This window comes from Cryptotermes secundus, unplaced genomic scaffold (assembly GCF_002891405.2).
Source record: "Cryptotermes secundus unplaced genomic scaffold, Csec_1.0 scaffold1894, whole genome shotgun sequence".
Lineage (NCBI taxonomy): Eukaryota > Metazoa > Arthropoda > Insecta > Blattodea > Kalotermitidae > Cryptotermes > Cryptotermes secundus.
The window spans coordinates 1,115,984-1,140,270 of NW_019718027.1; the positions used below are offsets into that span (position 1 = coordinate 1,115,984).

General features: G+C 40.9%; 2 protein-coding genes across 6 annotated transcripts in view; one reads left to right on the forward strand and one right to left on the reverse strand.

Moving 5' to 3' along the window:
- Positions 1-525: 525 nt before the first annotated feature.
- LOC111863073 (arrestin domain-containing protein 3) overlaps positions 526-24,287 on the reverse strand; it is a 28,926-nt gene continuing 5,164 nt past the window's right edge. For 2 of the 4 annotated variants that reach the window (XM_023849099.2, XM_023849339.2), the window contains exons 2-8: positions 20,978-21,168; positions 18,438-18,587; positions 17,623-17,834; positions 16,782-16,964; positions 4,713-4,901; positions 2,589-2,739; positions 526-977 (exon numbers count right to left, since the gene is read on the reverse strand). In XM_023849099.2, coding sequence (XP_023704867.1) covers positions 811-977; positions 2,589-2,739; positions 4,713-4,901; positions 16,782-16,964; positions 17,623-17,834; positions 18,438-18,587; positions 20,978-21,092 — 1,167 coding nt within the window. In that variant the 5' untranslated portion in view covers positions 21,093-21,168 and the 3' untranslated portion in view covers positions 526-810. Of the gene's footprint in view, positions 978-2,588; positions 2,740-4,712; positions 4,902-16,781; positions 16,965-17,622; positions 17,835-18,437; positions 18,588-20,977; positions 21,184-23,561; positions 23,663-24,287 lie in introns of those variants that run through there. The other 2 variants (XM_023849255.2, XM_023849177.2) reach the window with 2 other exon arrangements.
- Positions 8,308-12,596, forward strand: LOC117282196. Of its 2 annotated transcripts, none has more exons than XM_033750855.1 (2): positions 8,308-10,535; positions 10,578-12,596. In XM_033750855.1, the coding sequence occupies exons 1-2, from the start codon at positions 8,921-8,923 to the stop codon at positions 10,940-10,942; spliced, it is 1,980 nt and encodes a 659-aa protein (XP_033606746.1). In that variant the 5' UTR covers positions 8,308-8,920; the 3' UTR covers positions 10,943-12,596. The 2 variants fall into 2 exon arrangements, with proteins under 2 accessions (XP_033606746.1, XP_033606765.1); XM_033750874.1 differs by having other exon boundaries at positions 8,309-9,281; positions 9,324-12,596.

Genomic DNA, 24,287 nt, shown 5'->3' on the forward strand with positions numbered 1-24,287 from the left:
CAAATTTACCCGAAATATTACAATATACTAGGGTTCCCAGATACCCTGTTTTCCCTGGATTCTTCCGTTTTTTCACCCAAATTTTGTTCCTCCGTTTATTGTTTACCCGGAGTGGATAATTCTCAGTTTTTTTACTCAAGTCCATTGTGAATTATATTTCATGGGTTAAATATTATCATAAAATTTCTGTAATCCTTGGAAAATGACACTGTTATAGTTTCTTTCGTTATGTTGCATTTTGTGAATGTTGGCAACACTTGAGGTTCTAAACCAAAGCAGAGGTTGTTTGTGATAGTGTATTTTTAATCCGTTCAATCTTCGCTAGAAAGTCAGAGTCAAGTTAGCAAAAATGTCTGAGGGCAAAGAAGATCCATGAAAGACTCCTCCACAGAAGAAGTTAAAATTCCAGGCCAAACATAATCAAATATATCTTAAGAAATGGGAAGATATGTTTTCGTGGGTTAAGCCGGGACCGATTATGTATATTTTATAGCCTATTGGTTGTGAAAAATGTTACAAACAAGCAACGAGACATCACTCCTTTTTTTTTATTTTACAAAATCTGGCAACCTTACAATACACTGAAGTTTTATAAAAAGAAAGAAAGAGATGAAATACAAGGAAGATGACAGTCACTCATCAAAACTTACTGAGGTCTGGAATATTTAAACATAGAGAGAAATAAATGCTGATTACTGTAGTATTGGTAAGGGACAATAAACTCTAACATTGGTGAAAATTTGTAAACTGACATCATTCACAGTTTGTTACAACTGAGCACTGTTTCCATGTGGACAACTGCTTATGAGTCTACTTGAATGATGAACATGCAGTAGCTGGATTGTCTGGCTCAGTGCCTTGCAAAGGATAATATGGGTACCGAGGATTGTACCCCATTGTTCCAGGCATGTGCTTACTGTTATCAGAGGAACCAGCACTTGCTGCTGAATGCATGCATTCTTCATACGTTGGCAGAGCTGAAAAATATAGAGAATGAATTTACTACTCTGTTTCTTCTAAGTTTTCATGATGGTGAATATTACAATTGTTATCTTCCAAGATGTGATGGCATATATTTTGTTAGATATCCAAAGTTTCATAGGAACGTCTAGTCTCTTCTACCTTGAGGATGATACATTGGTATCTATACATCAAACTAAACGGTATCATGTCCTGGAAGACCATACATAATCTTATAGTCTTGCAATAATCTGTTCATGTAAAACTGATATTGTCTTTTACCTTTAACCAGCATACAAGGTTCAGCTTTTCCACATAAATATGTAAATATATCAGACCTTTGGTTTTTATGGCAGCGAAGAGTTGGGTTGTGGTCTTCTGAGTTATGAAACATGTAGTGCGATAGGTGGCTACCAGCATTTTGTAGGAACCTACTAGACTTCATGGTGACATAACCTAATAGACCACAACTGTAAAGATTTTGTGTTAAATTCTAAGGAAATTCAAATCTATAAGGGGTTTTATTTTACAGATCTAGCTCAGGGTAATAAGTAATTATTCAAATTATGTAGTTACACGCATTTTTCTACATATATATGAGACAATCAAAGTATTCTGTAACCGACTTGTTATTGGGTTAGGTACTTAATGACACTGTTTCAACTGCAGGTACATCCAAAAAGTGTTACTGCTGAGCTAGATATGTTGTTGTTTCATCCAAATTTTTGTCACTATTATTAAAATAAAAGCAATACATATGTCAGTAGAATGACAACCAGTAACCTGGAGACAGGAGTATTTGTACAGCTAACTCCATATACTTGTCTGCTGCGTACCGTATATCAAATACATTTCAGATGACTGACCATGTAAAATACATCAACTTTGAGATTTTCACAGCGGTGATTATGAAGAGTATTATCTTCTAAAATAACGGCGTGTAGTTGGTTTAAAGTCAACCAAGGTTTCGGAGGAACATATCACCTCCATCTTCAGGGTTGAAGAATAAGCCAAGCATGAGACCAGCGTGAAACAGGTGGCAAGAAAACCAAGAATGTAATCTTTCATAGGACGGTGGGCTATGAAAATTAGTGGCCATAATTTGTAGTAAGAGAAGTAGAAATTGTTTACTTTTTAAAGCTCCCATAAAATATGGTCAAAATATTTATTTTTAAGAAGACTTTCTTTGTTCCCAAGTGTACTAACACCTCCTTATTTCCTAATAAGGATATAAAAATATGAAATCTCAATGCAACATGCCTTTTTAACATAAAACAAAGAAAAATAGTTTGGTTTTGTATAAGGTCATCTTTCTAGAACACATATCTACCAATTTTTCAGGCTTGGCTGAACGAATTGTAGGGCATGTTGATCACATGGGTTAATTGTACCCAATGTTAGAAGCACAATTACTTTTGAAAATCAGTGATTCTAACAAAGCCAGGGTAACTGTCCTGGCTTCTTCCTCTTTTTCGCATCAGTGGCTTGAATTATTAAATCATATGGATAGAAATAGAGCAGTGTTTCTAACTTACGCATTTCCGTTTTCTTCCCCATCTGGCAACAGCGTTTTGAATTATCAACTGATCTGGACAGAGATACAGGTGGTGCATATGAATTCAACTTACGCATATGAGCTGCAACTGGCTCAGAAGCCGGTGCAGTTGGTGTAGGTAAGGCCTGTTGTGGACAGGAACTTTGTCGCAGTGGAACTGTTCCAATAATAATAGATGTGCAATGTATCAACTCACGATGTAATCCTTTTGGTACAGCTTTCACCTATGAGGTAACAGAGTTGAAAACTGTAACTGTAAAATCATATTCCCTACTACTATTATCACAGTTTTAAGCGTAATAAAGTTGTCCCTGGATTTAAATAATCACTATGCCATGAAAACTTAAGGACGAATGCAGGTATTTGGTTCACCACTCTCGACCTCAGCACTTGATGGAGATGAGTGGTCAGCTTCATGCCCCTGCCAATTTACCCCTGGTACCCATTGTATAGGAGGCTGGGTGGGCTCCAGAGCCAGCCTGGATATTTTGGAATAGAAATTTCTTGTCCTTGCTAGGAACTGAAACCCAGCCATCCCACCCATAGCCCGAAAGCGTTGATGGATATTTTATCAATAAGGAATTTTCTAAAACCAGTTTATTAAGAAATTCCTAGCACCTAAGCAGGGCCTGGATGACCAAGGGGTCAGAGTATGAGTCCTGGTGGGAGCAAGAATTTTCACTTCTCCATGTTGTCCAGACCAGCTCTGGGGCCTAACCAGCCTCCTATCCAATGGGTATCCCTGAAGGGAACGTAGCCAGGGCGTGAAGCTAACCACTCACCTCCATCTAGTGCCGAGGTCAAGAAAATGCAGGTCTACACATCCGCTCCCCCATATTAGTTAAGCAAAGGGAGAACTTTACCAATACTTTAGCACCTAAGCATTTTCACATTAGACAGGTTTCATTTTTGCACAGGTATATAGTTCTGTTGTTTCATAATGGGATCTATCACGCACAAGGCAGGACAAAATATAGGGAAGTGTCAGTGATGAAACCAAGTGTAAAGTTCAGATATGGGTAGCAGAGAAAAAGTGACAGTAGAGATATATATGTATTGGAATTGTATTAAGAGCTAATTAGTATGAGACATATTCCTGGGAAACTGAAAAAAATCCTAAAATATTTCAGTCATGATGGCCAGTGTCCTGCTACACTGCTCTGATGTGCGCTAAAACAACGCGCTGCAGTTCACTCAAAAATAAAATTAAAATCATTGCAATTTTCTATTAAATTTTTTTCTCATTTCTTTTATAAAATCCAATTCCACCTGGCGTCGTCCACTTGTTTAGAGCTATGTGATTTATTCTAGACGTTTTATTTCAGCAGCTTGTTTTTATGTTCATTAGCCCATTGTTTTGCTACGTCTGCAATCTGTAATATGCCCCTTGCTTGTGTGTTGTTCCCTCTAGCAGTGTGTGGTGTCGTCTCCAATAGTGTTACCCTAATAAACAATAGAAAATTTACAGCTCAGAGGATTTAGACAAATTTTGCGGTTAACTAGTCAAAAGTCAGTCCATGTGTGTTGTAACAGTTAACAGTAAAATAAATAACAAACAAACAACCTACACTTCAACTTTATTGTCCAGGTATAGATTTTTAAATCTTCAAGTATTACGGGGCTAGTGGCCAAATTTTAACTCACGGGTTAACAATATTAGTGATGAAAAAATGCAAAGCTCATCCAACTCGGCCTCACATGCCACTAATACTGTGAAGAATTTCCAACAAAGGTGAAATTAAACTTTTATTGATATTTCCTCAAGCAAGGTATAATGATTGTACCATGACTCAATTCTACTTAATTTAAATGATAGTCTAGCAAACAACGAACTGCAATACAATGAAGAAGAGCTAGAAAAAACTTAGACAAACCTACAAAGAGGGTATTTAATACATATTGACAGGATAGGAACGGGGTGGAATGAAACCAAAATTGACATTAAAAAAAGACAGAAAAAGTGAAGAGCTACACTCAAAACTTCTAAACCACTAGGAAAAAGAGTATTCATAAGCATGCATACAAGCACTTCTAAAATGGGGCCTGAAATATTAAGAAAAAATTCCTTTGCATTTAATACAGCTGCATTGATTACACTTATAAATACACTACAGTATTAGTAGGGTCATTTGTATGCTATGATGTTCATATGATGCATAAAATAATGTTGTCTTATCACCATGACATAACAGCTTACCATCAATCTGTAGGTTAAGTCAATGATACTGCAAGAGTTAAGCATTGATGGTGGGGCTGGAGGAATCCTCATATTTACTGTCCATGTTTTACATTCATTTTCAGCAACTGGTCCATCTAATGCAAGCTCAGCAACAACCATGCTCTCTTCCTTAGAACCTCTAGGTGAGGCACAGTAGTAAGAAACAGTCTGTTGAGAAATTCAAAGATAAGTGATAGTACAGAGGCTTGTCATGAGGGCTAGATTATAATTCTGTGAGGTCCAAAGCAATGATAAGGATGAAGCTCATAACTGTTTTCCAAAAGATAACAATGGTATGTATGTACATGTATGTGGACAAGATGTGGTCAGGTGTTTGTTATCTTCCAAGTTTTACAACAGAATGTTCTGTTGTCTTTGTTAGTTAAATTTCTTCTTGATATTTTGAGGCCCCTCAGACTGTGAAGCCCTAAGCTATGGCTTTATTTGCTTATATGTAAATCCAGCACTACTTTCCATAATATAATTTCTCTCTATGTGTGAAAAATATTTGAGGGAAGCTTGCTCTAACAAACGTGTAATGGTTAATTTTTGTCTGCCAGTATTAAACACAATAATAGGGATACTTCTGGCACATTTGTTTCTGTAATGAAGTAGCACACAATCTGTCCCAATTGTATAAATCAAACGTTTATTTGTATGGCACATGTAACAATACACCATGTAAAATGTATTTGTGTGATGGCTGGGGTGAGTGGGTCTGGTGTGTGAGAGAAAAAACACTTAACAGATGAATGAGAAGAATGTGTATGATGTACATGCTCTATGATTATTTACATATTCTGATTTTACACAGTAGGACTTATTAAGGGATAAGGTTTGGGAACCACGATACGAAACAGAATTTAGAGCAGCAAAACTATTGCCTGGTATGAACAAGCTTATAAAGTTATATTTTAGCGTCCTGTTGCACTAATTCACATTCATGATGTGTATTTGTGCCAACCATCTTACAGTGCATACAATTTCATCTTCCTCTTCACTTCATTTTATAAAGGAGACATGATGGCATACAGTGCAATGGTCTGATGTAAACAAAACCAGACCTGAAGATGGCACATTAGTGCCGAAACATGTAGTGAAGAGAAAGGTGAAATTGTATGCATTGTAAGACGGTTGGTACAAATACACATCATGAAAGCTTGTAAAGTGTGACAGTCAATTAAACAAAATTATTCTGTTTATAAATTTATACTTGTTAGTAGTTGTCACTAATATACACTATGCAGTAAGTAACCTTGATGTACTCACTTTTTGATTATACACATGTATTTTGACAACTCTGCCTATGTTTGGAAACATTGCAAGACATCATTTTCTAAAAGTTCTTTCAGTATTATCCATACATGCTCTAAACATAGTAATATATACCATGTTTTGGGGCAGTTACTCACAGTTTGTTATGCACTTGACATTAGTTTGTTTGAGTTCACTACAATTTCACTGAAAACCTTTGCGCTGAGATTGACACTGTCAGCACTCACTATCTGCCTTGAACTGGACTGTTTCACCACACAGAAATGCTGCATGTTGCTTCAAAGTTTAAACAGACTTGACGGGCTAGTGGCCACTGTTTTAAGCAGGTAACCTTTCTAGAGTAGTCCCATAACGTCGCACATGGAGTAGGCATTTCATGTTGTTAGAAGAGGCAGGGAGAAAGGAAGAAGTTCGGAGACTTCGATGGCCATGCTGTCAGGTGACCTCCCCCTTCCCCTGGCAGCCAGCCATCTTTAATGATGCAAAATGAAATACTTTCATGGACATTTTCACAGTAGCACAGGTACAAATAAGGACAGTATGGTGGACACTACAATACTGGCATCTTCTGGATATAAACTCTACTAAGTGTTGAGTGGGAAACTGGACTGAAAAGATGAGAAAAATTTGGACTTTTCCAACAAAAGTGCTACCATAAATAGATCAGAGCTTGAATGCAGAAGACAAAACAAAAATGCATGATTTAACACATGCAATCCCAAAACTGGATCCTAAGGATTCACATAAGACTGCTGATTCATGTCACACAATGTGCACATCACTCACCATGTTGCCGCTTACAGTACAAAATCATGAGCCCTGATGCTTGTCAGATTCCTGACAGCAAACCATGCAGACACATACTGTATGTAGATGGATATTCATTTCATCTAATAAACTTCAATAAAACGAAAATGAAACTGCCTGAATAATTAAATCTGTTCCATCCATTGAATTCATAACAATGCCATTCAAGATATGGAGCTATGATCAAATTTTCTATTTTACTTACTCTTCATCACCTGCCATAACCAAATGCTTTGCTGATTAAATTATTCCACTCTTCCAGTAAATCACTGTTTTTTAAAACATGTTCATCATGAATATTTAATATTTTCTCTGAACTTAACGCAGTGACTTAATAGAGTGCTATTTAATGACAATGTAACAAATGCTGAAGTTGTATAGTTTCAGATTAGATGTGGTGATAATTGTATATGAAGAGAGTCATATCCCATTCCAAATAACCACCTTGGTATTCACTTTGAGAGACGGAAATAAATTAAAAAATGGTTCTAACAGGCTGTTTTTCCTTAAAAAAAACACTTTGAGATCATTCTGACCAAATGGGTCTGTCACTTTATAGAAACCCATTGAACTTTTTTATTTTCCATAGTAAATACCATGACATGATGGCTGAAAGCCAGAATGGTGGAGCCGGAGCAGACGTCCATTGCTGAGCAATGGCTCAGAATCATGTTTTTCCTACAACGAACTACAACAAATGAGTCCTTACTAGGCAGCAAGTTGTTCAACATAAGATTCCTGTGACAACCTACAGAATATGAGAGAACAATGGACTGTTCGACATGGTGACTTATATTCGGGCAATGTGGCAGTTTGTAATCGTCCCCGGCAAATAGCCACACTTAGTAATTATCATTAATAAGTATTTCCATTACTTCGAATAACTATAGCGAAAGGAAAGGTACTTGTATGTACCATCATTGCAAAGATCCCACACCTGCACGGGTTCAAACACTTCAACCGTTCGAATAAGATTAGGGGATTAGTAGTAGCATCAAGTCCACAGGTGCGACGCTCACCTGTTTACAGGAAGCCGAAACTAGGAAAAACAGAGCCATAAAGGGGTAGAAATCGCGCCTCTCCAGTTCTCACACTGCCAGCGAGTCTTGGGATTTAAGCCAGAACACCTGTGCTGAGATTTCCTACAAATAAATCTTAAATAAGCAGGTCAAATTGTCATCTGCCTCTCAGCCAACCACTTATGACCATTGGACCTCATTGGTTACTCTTGGAAGTTGTACCACCCTCTCCAAAAGTGACGCCAATGGGATTCAAAGAAAGAACCCCCGCCGGGGAGGAGCTATCAGTTAAATTACAGTATAAATCACATTGTTCTTAATCATAGAGGAGTGACTAAACGCGGGCTCAAGGGAGTCTCTGATTAGAAGTTAACCTTACCGAACAGCCCAGAAGGTGTTGTGTAATTGATATTTAATAAATTCAGTGTTTACTCTTACATTACAAATACATTAAGTGTTGTGTATCTTTGTGATCACTAAGTGTCTTCACAACCCCCATAAAGTGTGTCTAAGTCCAGGATCCCAAAGGCCTTCCCCTTCGACCTGAGGCCCGTAAGCCCTGAGAAAGAATCTAGCTCTACCCGTCTTTACCCACTAATCCCACTGTCCAGGAGACAAGCGATTCACCCTCACCTTTCATCCATCCTAAAGCCCCTGAGAAACTGCCTATGAATCGGACCCGTGATCGCAGCCGGACTCCCGCATCATCAGTGACTGACATCAGTAGTGGTGCAGGTCAAGTGATTAGCGAAAGGTAAGACAAATAACCTCGAACAGACCCCAAGAAACAATTACAAAGTGGAGCCCGAAGTAAGGGCGAGTGAAAGAACAGTTACAACATGGCGCATCCAACGTAAAGGGCCTGAAGTCTCAGCGAAGAAGGGTCAAGCCAGGAGGAGCAGCTAACACCAACTACAAACACCGAAGGAAACGGAAGACCCCCCCCAACACAACCCCCACAACTCTACAACCCCGACAACAGCAACGCCAACGGCAACGAGACGAGGACAACCCGGACGGAGCCACAGCCTACTCAACAAACACAGCAACCGACATCACGCACTTGCGAAGGTCAGTAAGAGCACAATGTCTAACAAAGAGTTAAGAAACAGAACAATAGGGACTGTAGGAGTGGAGAGTGATTCCGCGGCCGGGGAGACCGAGTTCGATTGGCCGTGCGGACAATCAGAAACATTCGGACAAGAGTGTGTAGTCGATAATGGTCCCACCCCGTCAATTACAGCAAACCCCCTAGAAATCAGAGCAGAGGACGGGAGTTCAAATCCTGCAGTTAACCCTGACACCGCAGAAAAAACTGTAATAAAAAGCATAGCCAACGAAGTAAGTCAGCCTGTCACTCAGGCCATGCTACAAAATTTGTTTGCAGAAGTGCTCAAAGCTATCTCAAGCAGTAGCGACAAACTGCAGGAGGGTGTTAGCGCACAAGTTAGTTCATTACAACAGTCGCAGGAGAGTGTTAGCGCACAAGTTAGTTCAGTACAACAGTCACAGGAGAGTGTCAGCGCACAAGTTAGTTCATTACGACAGTCACAGGAGAGCGTTTGTGCCCAAGTTAATTCCTTGCAACAAAGTGTTGAGGAAAAGATATGCAAATTGCAGGAGAGTGTCCGAGCTGATTTTAAAGTAGAGCATGACAGACTCATACAACGTTTCGAAAGAGAGCAAGAAAGGGTCAGCAAAGAGTTCACAGACAAACTCCGAACCCAAAGCGAGAAACTCACCTCAATGGTAGGGCAGCTCCGGTCTGAAACGGAAACTGAGCTAATAGTAGCTAGACAAAAATTTGCTGAACTAGAGGAGAAAGTTAGCTCACAAGCCACCCAAACGAAAAACAACACAAACACTCTCTCTGTGAAATTGACGGAAGTCAGGAACGACTTCGAGAAAAGGGTTACCGACGAAATAAAAATGGTGAGAGACGAAGTCACTCTCCGTACTGATGAATTAAACAGAGAAAGGTCGCAGGAAGCAGAACAGGTACAAAACAGGATAGACAGGATAGACTCAACCATAAACAAGATACAAAACCAGCTATCTTGCCAAGCTGACGCAACTAGATCAAGTAGTATACCTCAGAATGATGAGAATTGTGAACCTGTTCCGCTACCCCAAGCCAACCGAGTACTTTCACCACACGCCACCACGTGTAGTGATAGTACCGGACTGTGTTCATGTAAACTGAGTTCATGTGTAATATGCATGCATGAGGGTGATAATGTAATGCGAGTGAATGCCCCTGTACGCCAACATGTCGCAAGCAATCCATTACCTATTTCCGATTTTTCGCTCCCTCAGTTTGACGAAGGTACCGGGATCAACCCCGTGTACTACCTCAGACAGCTGGACGAATTCATGACAGTGAGAAACATCCCCCAGGCTCACCAGCTGTCGATAGCATGTAAATCCATCACAGGTTGTTTAGGCAGACAATGGATCGAAGCAATTCGCCATAATCTAGCGGATTACGCAGCTTTCAGAACTAATTTCTTGAACGCATGGTGGTCTTCGGCCCAGCAGAGTTTAGTCAAATGTAAGCTGTATCAATCTAAATATAGCCGCCAATCCGGCCTGTCGCTTTCAGCGCACTTCCTGAAACATGCCACTTCCGCGTTTTACCTTGACCCGAAGCCCACTGAATCTGAAGTCATACATGCGATAATCCCTCATTTCCCGATAGCAATCCAACGGATATTGCTAGGAACGAACCTAGGTACGGTAGCAAAGGCCCTTGACGTGTTGAAACGAATAGAAATCATGGAGAACCAGGAAGGATGCGACCAGTACGATTTGCCCCCTCACCAAAAACAACCTGATCCTGACCGAAGGAATCAACCCCCCCGAGGCCACTATTACCAACGGCACGACCAAAGGAACGTACGGAATGTGCAGATGAGCCCTTCCCGACGCAATGACTACTACAGCGGCTCATCTAGACATCAGAACAATAGACATCAATCAAGGAACAACTCACCCACTGGGAGTGCCGCGAGACAAACTCTAAATCCCCACGCCCCTAATTTCAACACCAACCCTGGGCGCAGAGAAGAAGGGCATTCTAGTGCAAACACGGCCCGACCGTTAAACTAGAAAGGAGCGCCATTACGGACCGGACAGCACTCCACGATAAAACCAGTAATTCAGAGGTCCCCACAAAATTCACAGGTAGTAATGAGTCAAGACGAGAGGAGAGATACACAGAGAACATGACGTCACAGCCCATGATTTTCTTTATCAACGAAGAAGACCTGGTAAAGTGTCCCACCGTCAAAATCTCTTTGAGCCCGGAATTACAATTAGACGCTATACTGGATTCAGGATCCGAGGTAAACATACTGCACGAACGAATCCTATCGGAATTGACCAAGAGCGGAGTTCGAGTCCCGACTCTGCCTATCCAAAATGTTGTCTTAGTTACCGCCTTCGGAAGGCGCAGTAATAAAATCAAGCAGCAAGTCCTTTTAGAATTTAGCATCGGCGAAGACTTGTTCGAAGCGGTCTTCTTGATCACCGCACAGCTGGCTGGTGCTGCCATTATCGGTTGCCCAATCTTACGTGAACATGGCCTCACGCTAGACTTCAGTAAAAGCGTGATTAGATACGCTAGGGACGGCGTGGTTAGAGAACTTGAATTCAAGCAAGTGCCTGGAGTACAGGCAGGTGGGAACAGTGAAGGTAAACCTAAAGGCACCCCACTACCGTCAGCCAGATTCATGGGTCAACGAACCACTCGCACAGCTGACTGCACCGTGACCCACACCCTCCCAGCTGATCCTGGTAAGCAAGCCCAGCCCGACCGCTCCAGCGAAGCGAGTACTCTCAGTCAAGTTAATTTATGCGCTGCGGGAACCCGAGTGGGTTCAAAAGGCCCTAGAAAGCCTGAATGTGAATTAGGTAAAAGTACCTCAATTCAGGGCATTGAGTGTGACCCTTTTATAGATAGTGATATTGAATGCCAAGAAGGATCATTCCTTGACTTGTCTGGTGCCGGGAGCACAGACAACTTTATTGATGACGCAGCAAATCAAGCCTATGAGAGAGCACTGCATTCGTACTGGAACTCCCCATCCACCTCCCAATCCTCCGAACCCAGGACCCCAGACTCGAGGTCACTGCAAAAATCAGATCTAGCTGACTTGATTGAATCAAATGTTCGCCTTGACCGACCACAGAAAGACAATTTATATGCGTTATTAGTTAATTATCTAGAATTCATGACTGCGAGGCCCGGTAAATGTAAGCTGTTTAGCTACAAGTTTCACGTGAACACCACTCAGCCTACTGTTGCTTATTCCAGGCCAGTACCCTTCGCACTCCGACCGGCCATTAGGGAACAAATCGATCAACTCATTAAGGACGATATTTTGGAAGTTAGTGATTCACCCTTCATTAATCCCCTCTCTGTGGTGCATAAGGAAGGAAAAAAGATTAGAATCTGCGTAGACGCAAGAAAGATCAACCAATTCACCGAACCAGATCGGGAAAGAGTGGCCCCGATGCATGAATTATTACAGCGATTCAATGGAGCTAGATTCATGACATCACTAGACCTTACTTCTGCATATCTACAGGTACCTTTACATGAAGAATCGCGGAAATATACCGCATTCCTCTTCGACTCTGCCTGTTACCAGTATAAACGCGTGCCATACGGATTTCGAAACTCCTTGGCAGGGTTTGTCAGAGCATTAAAATTAGCGTTAGGCAATGGCACCGATGAATATACTGTGTTTTATTGTGACGACATATTAGTCTACTCGAAGACATTCGATGAACACCTGACTCACTTGGACACCGTGATAAGACGACTCACTGAGGCCGGCTTTACCCTAAACGCCTCTAAGTGTCTCTTTTGTCGAGCAGAGGTGACTTTCCTGGGACACCGAATCGATGAACGTGGTGTATCACCTGATCCGGATAGGATAGCCGCCATATTGCATTATCCTATGCCTAGGAACTGTAAACAACTCAGGCAATTCCTTGGGACCTGCGGATTCCACAGCAGATTTATAGTTAATTACGCAAATTATGTAACCCCGCTACTTCCACTACTGAAACAAGGGGGTAGATGGGAGTGGACGCCAGAGAAGGAGGAAGCGTTCCTGAAGCTGAGGGCAAGTTTTGCTCACAGCATCCAGCTAGTCCACCCTCGCGATGGTCTGCCGTACGCCATCTACACTGACGCTAGCAAGTTAGGTATTAGTGCCATACTAACACAAGAAGACGACTCCGGAGGGACACTCATCGTGTCCACAGCTTCGCGAGTATTGACCCCTACCGAGAGGAGGTACTCTACTTGCGAACAGGAGCTGCTGGCAGTGGTCTATGCCTTGCAAAAGTTCAGAATATACGTGATTGGATATCCCACCACTGTGTATTCTGACAACAAAGCTTTGTCATTCCTAAAGCGCTGTACTTTAACATCAAACAGGGTCACGCGTTGGGTGATGCAGTTGCAAGAGTTTCACCTCAACATTGTGCATATTAGCGGCGCGAACAACCACTTCGCGGACGTTCTAAGCCGAAATCCGGTCGGCACATCAAAGGAAAGCCTCGACCTCGTGAGAAAACCTACGGAAATATTAGTCGCCAAAATCGACTTAGGTCTCGACCCCTCCCTGAAAAAGGAACTACGGGGATTGGCGAAGTATCAAAGGGAAGATGACTCATTAGCAAAGATCAGGGCAGAAGTGATTAAGAACCCAGCAGCGATGAAGGACCGATACATGTTGAGAGATGATATCCTGTACTGCAAAAACGACAGGACACACCCGTACTGGAGGGCAATTCTCCCTAAAGTCTTAGAGTACGAGGTAATTGAATTCACACATCTCTTGTTAGGACATCAAGGTACTGACAAGTGTGTGGATCAGATCTCGTTCTCCTTCTACCTCAAGAACCTAGGTAGGAAGGTACGAAAATGGGTCGCTCACTGTGACGCATGTCAGCGTGTGAAGCACCCAAACCGGGCCCATGAGATCGAAAGCAAGTCTCACTTACCAAAGAAACTGGGGGAACTAGTAACCCTGGATCTCTACGGTCCACTACCCACAGGTCGTGGAGGCGTAAGATACTTGTTGGTATGCTTGGAGGTTTTCTCGAGGCATGTCACCCTATACCCGCTGAAAACAGCCACCACAAGGAGCTGCCTCCACAAGCTGGAAAATCACTACTTCCCCAACGTAATTAAACCGGAAGCCATCCTGTCGGACCACGGATCCCAATTTACCAGCCCCTCATGGAAAAATGCATTGAGCAAACAAGGGATTCAAACCCAATACTCCCCGATTAGGCATCCCGAGAGTAACCCAACAGAACGCGTCATGCGCGAGTTGGGTAAATATTTCAAAATATATTGCAGCACTACCCACAAAGGTTGGCCTGAACTGATCTCTTACATAGAGAAATGGCTAAATACCTCCACCAGCAGTGCCACTGGTTACGCACCCTTAGAGTTATTACAAGGTAGCGCAAAACCCGATATATTCAGGGATATCTTAAGGAAAAGCCCCGACCAGATACCTGAACAGGAAGATTTACCTACAAAGTTGTTAAAGGCCTACGCTAAAGCAACATTGAAATCAGAAGCCAGACGCAACAAAAGAAATGTAAAGAGAGCCATATGAAACCCCAATGAAGGCGAGCTGGTTCTGGTCAACGGGAAAGTTTCAGAGGCCGTTCGAAGGACCTTACGTCATTCTGCGAAGGAAGCCCCCGGCAATGTACGAACTCGTCAACGAGAACGGAAAGCCCCGAGGCCTATTCCATCAGAAACACCTCAAACCTTACCTAAAAAGCGACGATTTGAGAAAGGATTGATTCGCGATACTTTTGCCACTGGCAAACTATTTCGATAGAGGGATCTAAATCTGACCCCCGTTTAATTATTCGAGCTCAAGTAACGATGTGAGCATATGCTTAGGTAGAAAGCCAGAGGATCCAACGGAAAATGGCAGAAGGAAAGAGAGCGGATAATACCCATACCCAACTCCCGCTCCGGTGAGGAAACCCAACATGACCCCTTAACCATGGCATTTGGCAGTGTGAATGGAAATTTGTGTATTAGAATGAACGATATCAATTGCTATAAATTAGGATTAAGATGTCAATTAAACTGGCTGAACCAGTTCACCATCATCAAGTGCTCTACGTGACAATAAGTGCAGTTATTATACAGTGCAACGAAAAAAAAAAAGAGAGAAAAAAAAACCTGTGTGTTACGATACGATGAGTGAAGTGACCCAAGAAAGCCCTTACAAAGAGAAGTGAGAAAGAGACAGAGCATGTTATTGTGTAACCAACTTGAATCACCAAGACAACCACTGTATTCATGTCTTACTAAGGTCAANCCACACTTAGTAATTATCATTAATAAGTATTTCCATTACTTCGAATAACTACAGCGAAAGGAAAGGTACTTGTATGTACCATCATTGCAAAGACCCCACACCTGCACGGGTTCAAACACTTCAACCGTTCGAATAAGATTAGGGGATTAGTAGTAGCATCAAGTCCACAGGTGCGACGCTCACCTGTTTACAGGAAGCCAAAACTAGGAAAAACAGAGCCATAAAGGGGTAGAAATCGCGCCTCTCCAGTTCTCACGCTGCCAGCGAGTCTTGGGATTTAAGCCAGAACACCTGTGCTGAGATTTCCTACAAATAAATCTTAAATAAGCAGGTCAAATTGTCATCTGCCTCTCAGCCAACCACTTATGACCATTGGACCTCATTGGTTACTCTTGGAAGTTGTACCACCCTCTCCAAAAGTGACGCCAATGGGATTCAAAGAAAGAACCCCCGCCGGGGAGGAGCTATCAGTTAAATTACAGTATAAATCACATTGTTCTTAATCATAGAGGAGTGACTAAACGCGGGCTCAAGGGAGTCTCTGATTAGAAGTTAACCTTACCGAACAGCCCAGAAGGTGTTGTGTAATTGATATTTAATAAATTCAGTGTTTACTCTTACATTACAAATACATTAAGTGTTGTGTATCTTTGTGATCACTAAGTGTCTTCACAACCCCCATAAAGTGTGTCTAAGTCCAGGATCCCAAAGGCCTTCCCCTTCGACCTGAGGCCCGTAAGCCCTGAGAAAGAATCTAGCTCTACCCGTCTTTACCCACTAATCCCACTGTCCAGGAGACAAGCGATTCACCCTCACCTTTCATCCATCCTAAAGCCCCTGAGAAACTGCCTATGAATCGGACCCGTGATCGCAGCCGGACTCCCGCATCATCAGTGACTGACATCAGTAGTGGTGCAGGTCAAGTGATTAGCGAAAGGTAAGACAAATAACCTCGAACAGACCCCAAGAAACAATTACAAAGTGGAGCCCGAAGTAAGGGCGAGTGAAAGAACAGTTACAAGTTATAAAAGGGAGCTGATTCATGCATTCAAGGCAGTGAGAGATCAGTCTGAGATTCTTCATAGAGATTTGTCGGATAAACATCGTTCAGAGGAGTTAATGGGTGAGCTGTTATGACTGACTGTAATTGTAAGGAAGTGCCAATAAACCCAATCATCAAATCCAGAACCCAGTATTATTAGTCATGCTAACACTTATATGTATGAATGTATAAGGGGTGGGCCTTCTTGGCCCTTTCACCGTGATCACAGTGATCTATTGTGCCTGGCACCCCTATATTTAACAATATCTACCAAGTCAGAATATAACAAAGGTACTTTACTTTATGCACATTTTGGGAAATTCCAAATAGCTTTCGAGGAGCCTCTCAAGTTGTTATTTATGAGTAAATGTGGACACATCTTGTCTCACCTTTCAACCTTTTCCTAAAGTTATTACTATTCTGTAGTCACATCACCGTAACAAACTCAGTATATTACCATCTTGCCTCTTCCTATTATGCCAAATGTGAATGACAGCAATTACAAAAATTAAATGACCACTAAATATGAAGCACTAACCTTCCAAAGTTCACAGGCCACATTGCAAACTTTAACATTACTTCCATTTTCAATTTCTACTGTAATAGGAATGTCTTGTCCAGGAATGTAACCTTTTGCTGGAAGGTGCATTACAAATGTCAGTGGTCCTGACTTGCAGCAAAAGCAGCAAAAGTGTTTAGTTGTCTCGAGCTGCACTGGAACCTGGAACATTAATTTTCATTTCTAAAACTTCAAAAGCATCCAAAAGTTTCACTGTTATCAAGGATTATAACACAGAATGAGCTTCCCTATCCCCTGTTAAGAGATAACAACATTTATTTTCTTGTACCAAGATTTCTTAAAGGTCTCCTAAGTTGTTCTAACCCAGGAATCAACACTATTAGTTTCCTGAAATTTAAGGAGCAAGGAGCAATAGCAATGTCTAGGGTAGTTTGCTGTGACAGAAAACATGGAATCCATACAGACTTTTGACAGCTGAACATTTAAAAAGTTTCTCCCTGAGGAACCATGATGGAGATATGTGGACAGTGTTAAATGTAAGAAGCATAAGTTGTAGTGACGTGGAGTGGACTGGACTGAACTGGATCAGCATGTTGCTTTTCCAGTAGCAATGTTGAATCTGATGCTTCTAATACCAGGTACATGGACTGCTTTCTATTCAGCCTTCCTAGGTGGAATTCATATATGCTGGACTGCAAAACATTTAGTCCTGAATCTTCTGACAATATACAAAAATTAATGGGTGCTGTCCAATAATATTTCACTGCATCAACAATGGTGGAAAGTCTTCTCTCAATTCACAAATTACTGCTATCACAGAAATAAGTACTGTTTCACCTTGACAATTCTAGGTACTTACCTTGTTTACAGGATCTAAGTTAAGATCCAAAGTAGACATAACAATGAAAGATGCCATAACTTCATGGCTGAATGTCCAGGGACGATCTAGTATGCCTTTTACTGTGTAGCGTATGTGACCATATTTTCCTTCAAATGATGAAGGCAGATGGTTGGGTACCACCATGCAGAACTGGAAAAAATGACTTCCAGCTGGAAGCATTTCTGTGCTACCTGCAACAGTTAAACGACAACTGAACTTAGTAAATTGTAGTTATCTATGGCCACATGTCTAAAATCTCCGCTTAAACAATAACTAACTATAAAACCCAACTTACTGAACATAAAATAAGGCAATGTCACTTCATCCATATTAGACAACATGTTTATTCCATAAATATAGTTACACCTGTCCAAAATGGAGTAAAAGGAATTGAATGAATGAGTTACATCTGACACAAAATAGCACAGCACTTGGAAGTACAATGCAAAGCATCTATTCTGGGCTCATAAACCTGCCACTCCTCCTCAGTGCATGGAAACTAAATCTGGTAACCAGGCAAATATTTTGTTGATGACAAAATGGCAGTTCAGTATTTTATGACACCTTAACATGGCTCTTGCTACCAATCAACACACAAAGTCCATTTTTTCCTGATGCTATTAGCATTCAGAATAATTTGGTTTTTGGACTTCCTCCATCATCCTATATTATAAAAACGCTAGAGCATATAGACCATAGAATACAGGACAATGGACAAAGTCCTAAAACCCTGTAATTCAAAGTGACATACACTGCTGTCAGAACCCTTAAGAATCTACATGCTATTAACTTACCACTTCCACCAAACAATGTCATATGCTTCTCAAAATACAAATCATTGTCTGTGTAAGTTGTCGTCTGAGTTTCATCATTTCCATTCCGCCGTATGGTGTTTGTTTCACTCCAGGAACAGTTTGCTTCTCCTCTGAATTTAACCAAGATACCTAAAGAGTATACAGAAACGTTATAACTGATGCTCTGAACATAGTGGGACACAACAGAGTCTCTGGAGTAAAACAGGCACTGGAATTACTACATCATGTCAGTTGTAACACATGATGCAACTCCACAACATTACCAAATGTCAAGATACACCTGTGGATTGCTCACTGAAAGTGTATAACCAAATATAGCAATGAATAAAAGCTGTAGTTCTTTGGAATTATAGTATGAGTCAAAATTATATTTGCAATTTCTCTGGAATTATAGTATGAGACAAAATTATATTCGCAATCAAATTACAACCAGATTTAAACCAAAAAAATACTTGCTACCATTCAGTTTGTAACCTTTCATCTTCATATGTCCTAAGTAGAAAATCAAAGACTAAAATAAGAAAATTATAATTTAGTTGTTGTATTTTATGGGCGTGAAACTTGGTCCCTCACTCTAATGACAGAAAAGAGACTGACAAAAGTTTCAGGGAGTCTGTAAACATAATTTGAGGAGAAATATGAAAAATAAGNTAAAATAAACTGGACATGATTAACTCAAGATATGTGAGATGGGTGAGACATGTAGCATGAATCATAAATTAATACAATCTGCTTGGTAAACATCAAGGTTATAAGGCACTTTTTAAATCTGTGAAAAGAAGGAAGTGTAATGTTAAAATTAATCTCTGCAAATGGTTATGGTTATGGTGTGGACTGCATTTGGGAGGCTTGGAATACGATCTAATGGCAGAATCCTATGATAAATTTTTGCAAAAACAATGACGACGTATAAAAATATGGAATTTGCTGACCAGTTGAAAACACGTGTTCTTGCGGTATGCAAGTTTTAAAAATGTGACTTTTTTAATGTGATCGACTAATTTAGACTGATTTCAATTAATAGCATTCGTTTTAATGTGACCTGCCTATTGGCCAACTGAATGAGATAGGAAGAAAGGGAAATTTGACCCAGCAACATGACCTCTTCCATACATCTGCTCTCCCATGAGAAGTGAGGCGCTAGGAAGCAACTAATGATGGATGACATTTTAAAGGTATCACTTATCACTACAAGAATCACCAAAAATATCTAATGATATTTGATCATCAACTTCAGTGGCCACAAAACTCAATATTACTGCTGGGACTACTGGGATTTTGGGCTCTGTCCATCAACCGGTATTCTAAAGAACACTAAAGAACACGTTTCAAAAACTGGATCTGTTTCCTTTCTCAGGTGAGGGGGTGAGGCACTTATGACGTACTCTGCTGGGTCTGTTAAAGACTGCTAAGCCCAATCACTGGACAGGGAGACATGTACACTGTTGGGTTCATTTGAAAGAGCTAACCCAATCATTGGACCATCCCCTTCACCTGAGGCCAGAAACAATCGTTTCCATGATGATGTGTTCTTCAGAATACTGGATGATGGCCAAGTTTCATACACCATCATCACAACCTTTTATAATCTACTCTATATTGTTAGCCATTTTCAGCCAACTCAACCCCCCTCTCCACAACCACAATCATCTTCCCATAAAAATCAATGACCCTTCCATCTAATTAATCCACCACTCATTCAATTAGCCAAGTCATCTATCATGGCATGAGCAAGTGTTAACTTTTATTATTTCTATACTATTAATATGAGTCATTTCTGTTATCTACATACTACTTAACAGTGTTTAAAATACATCTTGCTAATTTCTGGGACCATATATGTATTTGTCTCTCTCTCTCTCTGATGGCATGTATTTGTCTCTCTCTCTCTGATGGCAATTGGCTATGTGATTCTAACCCAGTGGTAACAGGTTTCCTGTGCATGTTTCAAGGACATTATGCCATTACATTTCTTAGGAATGTCTAATGTTTTTCATTTGCAAGTAAATACATCTTGCTGCTTTCTGGGACCATATATGTATTTGTCTCTCTCTCTGATGGCAATTGAATATGTGATTCTGACCCAGTGGTAACAGGTTTCCTGTGCATGTTTCAAGGATATTATGCCATTACATTTCTTAGGAATGTCTAATGTTTTTCCTTTGCAAGTAAATAATTAATAATGCCATTTCTTCATATTGAAATGACACAAATATTTTTAAAATATGACAAAGAATATACTGTACTGCATAAGATAATCAGTTGAAAGTAATGGCAAGAATATTCTAATACTTCTTCTAGCAGGTTTCAGACACTTCAACTGATTTTCACTGGGGAAATTATGAGTATGTCTGATTTATGGCACTGTGCCCCTTGTGACTTTTTTTCAGGAACACAACTGTTACATACATCAAGGTGTATCTTAAACTATGAACTTTTCAAGGGAGACCTTGTACCATCAAGTCAGTTAAACCACACAAATAATGACACTTGAGGTCAGCTGCTGTCATTATACTCACTGCTTAAGTATTCTGGTGCATCAAGTTCTACCACCAGTCTTCCAGAGACAGTCTGTCCACTGAAGAAAGTGCAATGAGAATTATCAAAGATAAGTTTCAGATCTTTCAACACCATACTGGATGATTAATGTCAGTGCATCATTTGCTCTATGAATGCCACGTTCCTGTTGTCTCAGTAATCTTCAGCAGCTCTGTGTAAATAAAAACTGAAAAGATGAAAGTTGGAAACAACACACAATGCATAACCACAGACTATGATGCACATTCACTAGATTCATACTTAGCGTATCTATAGATTATAATGCACATTCGCGAGATTCTATTCCCAACTTCAGTAAGTAGATTCCCACATAGCTGTCATCACTGCTATGTCTATGCTCCATCCTCTTACTAAAATTCGCATGCATAAATAATACTGGTAGTTCATTACTTATTACAAAAAGAACAGGAAGGCAGACATAGCTTTTGCTCAGCACCAGCTCAACACTAAAAATGAGCTTCATGGGTATTACATACTCCCGTTTCATCATGACAAGACTGGACGTTAAATTGTTTCATCATTTCACATCATAAATTCATAGGACCACTGTGTTGGTATTACTGGCTTTATGTATTTTTTTATTGCTAGTGCGGTGGGACTAAGTCCCTTGTACTGCGGCCACTTCTGGCCTATTGTACCAGCCCAAGATGATAGGTGAGGGTGATTGTGGAGCAATTGGTGGACTGAAGATTGGCAGGGGAAACCGAAGTACTCAGAGAAAACATGCCCCAGCGCCACTTTGTCCACCACAAATCCCACTTGACCAGACCCGGGATCGAACCCGGGCTGCTGTGGTGGGAAGCCAGTGACTAACCGCTTGAGCTATGGCGCGGCCTGCCAGCTATATGCAACTAAAATGCAAGCATGCTGAGTAAGCTCTGATGTCATGACTTTCATAGTACAGAATGTGGCAGGTGAAAAGGCAAGCCAGGCATCTGGCTCCCCCCGAACTAAAAAACGTTCAAATTTAAAGTTGGAGACACACCAAATAATAATACCAGCAAATAAAAGTACCGAAAAAATACATGTATATACTTCTATCCAGAACACTATAGGCAAGCAGTAAAAATAGTCTTACATGGCTTAAACACAAGCTTGTGAGCATAATCTGCCTCCCCGCCACCGCCTCCACCACCACCACCACCCAAGAAACAATGCAGGTAGCGCCCGTAGTTCATAGCAAGGTGGATGAAAATCCATGAACTGGTTGCTGTGGTTCCCAAACTTTCTCAGGCCACTGTCCTTTTGGTTCCATAAACTCATCCCCAATGCCCTCTGTACTACCCTATAAAAAGCGTTCTTCAGAACAGCAGTTTGCACAACCCACTAATGAAGATAACAAAATAAGACACCACATTTAGTTAACTACTTCAATGTTAGTAAATTCTTAATGCTACTGATGGGCTTGCTTAAGTGATACCAGTATCCCAATATCTGGTCTAAAGTCACTTCGATCGCAAACAAACGAAAAACGCGCTCAGAGGGACCCACTTCCAGCGCCCCCTTAGGCAATCCCACTGCCCGCCCCCGGAGGGTACAGTCCACTTTGGGAATCACTCATCTAGAGATCTGTGGCAATGGTCTGTTGTTAATTATAGAGTTTTTATGTTAGACATTGTCCCTTTTTTACGCCAGATGGTAGATGAAAGTTCAGTTCTGAAATGTCATATAATTTAAATAAAACAAAGACAATGAGCAATGCACAACTTAAGGCATAATCACTTTATAATACAGTGAATTTGGAACGTCGGCTACATTCCCGGTTATAGCGCAAAATTTTTGGATAATGGCTACAAATTTATTACCGGTATGCGGAATTGAATATTAGAGCTCTCTCTCTCAACACTCCTGATTTCCACTGACGCCTGCTGTCTTCTGTGATGCCAAGCAAAGAAAGATGCAGGTTCCTCCAAAACATTGGTAATGCTCTATCAGACTTCACGGCATCATATCCCAGAAGGCAGCACTAATAATCGCAGCCACGAAACCTCAAATCTCGTAGGGCCAGCAGGTGCTCTATACAAGTTGAAGTAAACAGTATTTTCCCGTTACATCCTAATTATTCTCAAGAATTCCAAAACGCTTTGTTCATCACCTATATATGACCGAAGACGGCGAAAAAGAAGTTATTAAGACACTGTGCACCAACTTCATGGAGTTGAGCCCTTCTTGAGAAACCGCCAGTTGGACACGTCCTCAAGAACTTCCCAAAATTGCATGGAACCCGAAGATTCATTAGTGTTCATAGGAGCTCTCCACTGGCCCCTGGGCGAACTCAATCCAGACCATACCACCATATCCTATATCCCTAATATCCATTTTTAATATTATCTACACACCTACGTCTTGGTCTTCATTGTGCTCTTTTACCCTCTGACTTTCTCACCAATATCGTACACGCATTCCTCTTTCCCCAATTCACGCTACATGCCCTGCCGATCTCACCATTCTAATTACATTGGGCAAAGACTGCAAGTTATGAAGCATTTCACTGTGCAGTTTGTACACACTTCGTAATCAATTTTTAAAACCAGTCGTTGTTACCTCAAAAAGGTACACTTTCATTCCGCTGTTTCAGACACCGCTACGACGGCGATAACCCAGCAGAAGTTGTGATTTGTGATACAGCTGTGCAATTCTGCACACATTCCTGACAAATACCGAAGGATATATCCTTGTTTGAGCAGCAACAACAGCTACCCAACCGTGAAGGAGTCTACAGGTATGACCGGAAACTAGCACATCCGATAACGCGAGATACAGTGTCACTGTGTGTACTTCCATAATTGCTGCAATCTACACTCGGTACATCGTTCGTGCAGCTGTAGGTAGTTTACATATGGATATGCTGTATTCCCTCCTTCACTGTAATCATTATCGAACAATAAAATAAATCCGGTCTCGAATTATACTGAGCTGTTGGGGTCTTCGATTTATGTCGGCATTCGAACCAAAGTTTCTATCTCGTCACTTAAAACCCCGTTTTCGTTTGGCCGTACACAACGATACTCTGTTCTAACATTTTCTTATGAAGCACTATATAAATGTTACGATGCGTTTTAGAAGCATTCTTGAGGATGTATTTGAAACTCACAGCTATACCTACTTAAGAAAACCACAAAAAAAGACAGGTGTTAAAACAAAGTTTTATATCGACTGTTTCTTTTTCTGAAAAATAGTACAGCCACTGGATTAAAAAATAATTTCATAATTAACAATCAAGTTCCTTCCGTCAAATGTGACACTTTTATAAGTTTTCCACCTCGTCAC

Coding starts and splice junctions, on each gene's coding strand:
- LOC117282196 (XM_033750855.1), top strand. CDS start 8,921: ATGTCTAACAAAGAGTTAAGAAACAGAACAATAGGGACTGTAGGAGTG. Junction 10,536..10,577: donor CCCTCATTTCCCGATAGCAA/TCCAACGGATAT, acceptor GTACGGTAGCAA/AGGCCCTTGACGTGTTGAAA.